The following is a 5,686-nucleotide window of genomic DNA, read 5'->3' as shown; positions in this document are numbered from 1 at the left end:
TTAGGGTACCGATCGAACAGGGAGACATGGGCTCTGGGCTCTGTTGGCTTTGAAGAAATCCTCACAAATGAAGGGCATAACCCAACCAAGGAAGGCAGACTTTCCACCTGGAGGAAGGTATTCTGGGGGATGGAGAAGCACTAGGGTGGAAATAGGAGGCCTGCTTGGGGGATGGGAAGTAGTGCCTGTGGCTGGAGGGTCACGTTCATTGGCAAGGGGAGGAAGGGTCCTTTGAGGGGCATGTATGGGCAGCCTTCTGGTGGAGGAGGAGGTTCAGGGCCCTTCCTTGGACTTGAGCCTCAAAGCTAGAGTTACATGTGCCTCACAGGACAACTGTCAGGGTCAGGCGAGGCTCTGGGAGGGAGCTCCCTTCCCACCACCCTGCTGCCTTCTTCAGCAGGGGCCTCCTCCCAGGGCCTGGCCACTCCCAGCATCCAGTACCCCCACCCCTGAGCCGGTTGGAAGGCAGGCAGGAGGCTTCTCGCGGGGGCTGTGCCGGGTGGGCGGTTTTCCCAGAGTGAGGAGTGAAGCGGGACTGACTTGGCGCCAGCTCCCTCAGATATAGACATTACTGGCTGGGTGACCAGCCTGCCCAGTTAGCTGGAGCCCAAGTTCTGGTCCTAGGGGCTGCCACAGGACCCTCGAAGGGGCGTGGCATGTCACAGCGGGAGGTCGGAGGGGCACCGGCTATGCCAGGTGTGGGGCGGAACCCGGCTAAGGCCACACTGCAGTTGGTAGCTGGCACTGGCAGGAAGAAGAGCCACCTGAGCAGAACAAGGCAGGACCGGTGGGAAGAGACCAGCTGGAGCAACCAAAGGTGGAGCAGAGCTGCCCCAAGCCCCCGAGGGGTCAGGGCCAGAAGCCTGGCTCGAGGCCGGGTAAGGAAACAGTGGATTTGTGGAGGGAGCAGAGGGAGGCAGGCGCTGGAGGGGCTGAGGTGTCACCTCTGATGCCAAAGCCTCACTCAGCATTATGTCCCAGTCCAAGAGGAAGACACTGGCGCCTTCCACTTCAAGGCGCCACGCTTGGGTGGCTGGGAGAATTCGACTGGACCAGAGTGGCTGGGAGCCCTTTCTTCTTTACCGCAGTTGGGTCTTCTCCCAGGACCTGGTGGAGCAGGGGGTCAGTCCTGCAGAGCAGGGGTGGTTCCGGGCGCCCCAATAAACAGGATTCAGACGTTTCAAGGTGCAGATGGAGCAAGGCCTAGAGTATTAGAGAGAGAAAAGGACTCTCAGCTTCTGAGCCCAGCCTTGCCACCCTGCTGCCATCTGACCCCAGGTGACACTTCTCTGTTCCCTCGGACTTAAAGCGGGGCTGGACTGAGAGCAGACAAAGAGGTCCATGAGGCCCTGAGGTCTCTGCCATGCAGCGCACTACTGCTCCGAAAGGAGATCTCACACTAGAATGCTCTTAGACACAAGGGGCAGGGACGCCTGGGTGGCTTAGTACCTGAGCATCTGCCTTCGGCTCAGGGAGTGATCCCAGGTCCTGGGATCAGTCTTGCATCAGGCTCCATGCAGGAAGCCCGCTTCTCCTTCTGCCTATGTCTCTGCCTCTCTCTCTGTATCCCTCATGAATAAATAAATAAAACCTTAAAAAAAGAAACAAGGGGCAGATGGGGGTCCAGTCAGACCCACTCACCTGAGGTCCTCTGTGCAGAGTGAGGCCGGTCCTGAGAACGCTGCACGGGAGCGGAGCCGGGTGAGGACACTGCGCCAGGCCTTCCTGGCCCTACAGGCTGCTCTGCCCGCTGTGCCGCCCAACACCAAGCTCTCCAAGTTGGACGTGCTGGTGCTTGCCACCAGCTACATAGCCTACCTCACCCGCACACTTGGCCATGAGTTGCCCGGCCCCGCCTGGCCACCCTTCCTGCGTGGACTCCGCTACCTGCACCCTCTCAAGGTAGGCCATGAGCCCAGGGCCTTGGGGAGTGGGGTTTGGGCTGGAATGGACCTAGGCTTCCCTGCCCTGAGCAGAGCTGACATGAGGACTGGCTGCTTCCTGCTCTCTCAGATGGAGAGGCTGGCTCTTGGGACCGGGCTGACTCTGGGTGCAGTGGGGGTGGTGACTCAAAATGACTTCATGAAAATGCGGTTCCTCCAAGGGAGGGAAATTCACAGAGGCCCCAAGACTCTGGGGTGCCTGGTGGCAGAGAAGGAAAAGGAGCAGTTTCTTAGGCTGGGGCCTGGGAAAGGAAACCACACTGGGAGAGTCCTAGATCCCAGGGCACATGACCCCATCATTGTACAGTGCCTCAGTGTCCTCTGGACTTCTGCCATAGGAGGGATCCCTGCCCTGGGAGAACAAGGTCTCAGAAGGTCTCACTTGAGAAGAAATCAAGCTGGGGTGAGGGAGGGGCCAGCAGTGGGGGCGGGTGGAGCATGCATGTGTGGGGGTGCTTCCTGCATGCACCACTTCCTAGACCAGGACCTACCTTTCCTGAGCCTCAGCTTTTTCATATGTATAAGCAAAGATAACACGAGCCTTACTTCCGCTTCATATGAAATGAGATCATGAACGAGGGGTATAATCAACATTATTCACCATCACAATAACAGCAATAACATTATTTGGGTGCTAACCATATGCCAGGAGCTGGGCTTAGCAGTCCAGTCCTTCTTTTCCATCCTCTCGTCCACACAAGAACCAAATGAGGATTACTTGGCAGATGAGGAATTGAATCTCAGGGAGATTAAGTGGTTTAATGCAGTCCAGCCCCGAGCGTGTCTGACCTCAGAGCCCACGTTCACAGCCACCAAGCAGGCCAAGGGTACAGAATTGTAAGCTGCTGGTTGCTGAGTGGTTTAACCGTTAGAAAGGACGTGTCATCTCTGCCCCCTGAGGCTAGACAGCACTGGAATGGGGCCAGTCTTGTTTTTTACAGAGGATATTTTCATCATCTCTCTCCTTTAAACCTCACAGTTCTGAAATGTCTTGAAACTTAAGGTTTTTTTTCTTTCATGCAAATATAGCTAAAATGCAAGCGCTTGAGACTACATGGGGGCAACTCAGAAATGCTAACAGTGGCACAGTCATTTCCTTAGCTGTAAAGTGGTGACCCAACTAAGGCCCTTGCATGTAGGAGGTGATGGATAAACATTTTGAAGAATGAACAGATGAGAGCCAGGTTCGATCTAGAACTCTGGCAGTGTTGGTGGGATGGGACAGTTAGCTGGGAGCAGTGCCCCTTTGGTGCTGCCCACCCCCATAGAGGGCCTGCCAAGAGGAGGGCAGACCTCAGAGCAGAGTCAACTGGGGGTTTTCTGGGGTTGTCCTCGCTCCTGCTGTAAGGATGGGCAAGGAGGTCCCCAGCTCAGATGGACAGGGCAGCACTGATAAGCGTGGCCAGAGGTTCTGGGCCCAGAGGCTGGGCAAAGAAGAGGTCGGGACTGTTTGCTATTAGGAGGAACCTCTCCTTGCCCCAGCTCTGTTGCCCTCCTCACTGCCCAGCTCCCTGGCTGTTGCCAGCTTCTGCTCCATCCCACTATCGGGGGCAGGGGGAAGCTCCTTTCAGGGCCCTTGCTCTCATCAGACAGCTCTTCATGTGTTTCTCTGCCGGGCTCCAGTAGTCAGGAGAATGCAGGGGGTCATAAATGGTGGTGAGCCCAAGACCACTGTCATCAGAGCAGTGCTGGTGGTGGAGGGTCTCAGGGAGGGCGGGCTAGAGAAGGCCAAATTTGGGATGCCAAGGGCTATGAGAGGCTGTAATAGTGAGCATGACTCACTTCCCATCATCGTCTCTTGCAGAAGTGGCCCGTGCGGTCTCGTCTCTATGCTGGAGGCCTGGGGAGCTCTGGCCTTGACTCCACCACAGCTACCACCTCAAGCCACAGAACAAAGGAGGTAGAGGCCAGGTCCCAAGTCTCTGAAGAGGCAAACGGTCTCTTTCCCACGAGGCCACTCTCACCGGCTCTTGGTGACAAATGAGCATCACACTTGCCTTTTTCTCAAGTTAGGGACCTGGATTCTCTATTGGCCCTGCTTGTCTTTACTTTGACTCTCAACCCTGGGATGAGATGGACTCAGGTTCAGCTCCAAGGTTCCAGCACACAGACCAGGCGAAGCAATGGGCCCTTCAGCCATGGGAGAGTACCCCAGGAGCACCGGTGGGGCAAGGGTGGGGGGCAAAAACTTATCTTGGCACTGAGGGCTCTGCTGTGGCAGCTGCAAGGGAAGTGGGAGAAGAAGGGGTTTGGCTGGGTTGGAAGCTGAGTTAGGGCACCACCTCCTGCCTTTCTCCCCTTAGCTTCCCACAAAACCTCCAGACAATGCAAGAACAGAGACAAGGCTGAGCTGGTGCAGAGGTAGTGGCTTAGGGCGGCTGCAGCTGCAGGTGCTGATGGGAAAGCCAAGGGCAGGGCAGGCTCTGGGCAGCTGTGATTGTGAGCAGAACTGGGCCAGGGTCACGTAGCCAGATGGAAACTCAAGAAAGGAACCTGTTTGTTATTGTTCCACAAGACCTTACCTGATATCCAAAAAGCAGCGGCAAATTTAGGAATCTAGTCTACACTGTGATCTCTCCAGCTGACCCTCATCACTACATTTCCTCCCTCTCTGGGCTCTGTACCCTACCACTCTCTTCACGATATGACTTCTAATGTATGGGTTAAGCCAGAAAGCTTGCATTGCTCACTTTCCTGTTTCCAGAGGAATTTTTTGATGGTCCCAGCCGCCCAGTTTGATACGATCTTATCCTAGAGGCAGGTCTACCGGAAGTGAAGCAGACAGCACCCAAAGGCCTTCTATCTGAAGACTACTGATGGACCAGATTACGTCTTTGAGGGACCTTAGAAGGAGAACACTTATCTTTTCCAGGGGATGATAATTACAGTCTTCTCTTTCCATTGTGTTAGAAACCTAACCTCCAGGAAAAACAAGATAGGCCTGAGTTCAGTGGATTCTTTGTATGATTTTGGCCTAAGGCCTCACTGGCTGTGGAGTTATTTCTACAATCTGTCTACAAATGAGCTGCCCAGCCGCAGCTCCCCCCCACAGGCACTGGCCTCCCAGGCACTCCTTAAGTCTTGCTGTGTGGTGTCAGAGATCTCTGAGAGCTTTAGTGCAATTTCTCTCTGGCTCTGAAGAAATAATTTGAGAACGAATCACAGAGTCTACACACCCTGAAAGTAACTTTCTGGATTAGCTTCAAACCCAAAGGCACCTGAAGTCCAAAGAAGAACCAGCTGTTGGTTAAAATTCAGTGCCTCAGAGGGGAAGGGGATGGACCAGGCTGACTAGAGTCCCAACGGGTAGCCTTAGAGCCACCATTGCCATCATGAGTCTAAATGAGGTTCTGACATGATGAGCCACTGTTCCTCCCCTGGGCTGGACAGGGCAGCAGGGGAAAGGAGCTGAAGGGTGACTCAGCAAGTTGGAGTGGAGGCAGAAAAAGACACAGAACGTCCCAGCCCAGCCACGGGCGCATGGGGCGGGCGGGGGAGAGCAGCTGAACTGTGGCTGGGAGCCATGGGAAGGTCTCCGCCAAGGCTGAACTCGTAAATCTACCAACGTTCCACTGAGGGGCCTGCAGACCTTGTGCAGAACTGTTCCTGAGTGGCTGGATGAGGCCAAGCAGGGGCAGAGACCAGGTGTGGGTGGGCATGAGCACACTGTTCTTCACAAGACCATAAAAGTCCAGCTTGAATGTTCTATTTTTAAAGCCAAACAGCAATAACTTCCTGGTTGA

At 55.0% G+C, this 5,686-nt stretch overlaps 1 protein-coding gene across 1 annotated transcript; it reads left to right on the top strand.

Annotated features, from left to right (window-relative positions):
• Positions 1-656: 656 nt before the first annotated feature.
• TCF23 (transcription factor 23) lies at positions 657-3,927 on the top strand. The gene is made up of 3 exons (XM_041754317.1): positions 657-878; positions 1,660-1,902; positions 3,748-3,927. The coding sequence occupies exons 1-3, from the start codon at positions 657-659 to the stop codon at positions 3,925-3,927; spliced, it is 645 nt and encodes a 214-aa protein (XP_041610251.1).
• The last annotated feature ends 1,759 nt before the right edge of the window (positions 3,928-5,686 follow it).

This window comes from Vulpes lagopus, chromosome 5 (genome assembly GCF_018345385.1).
Source record: "Vulpes lagopus strain Blue_001 chromosome 5, ASM1834538v1, whole genome shotgun sequence".
NCBI lineage: Eukaryota > Metazoa > Chordata > Mammalia > Carnivora > Canidae > Vulpes > Vulpes lagopus.
Note: the sequence above shows the minus strand (reverse complement) of the source record. Positions and strands in the feature narration are given on the sequence as shown.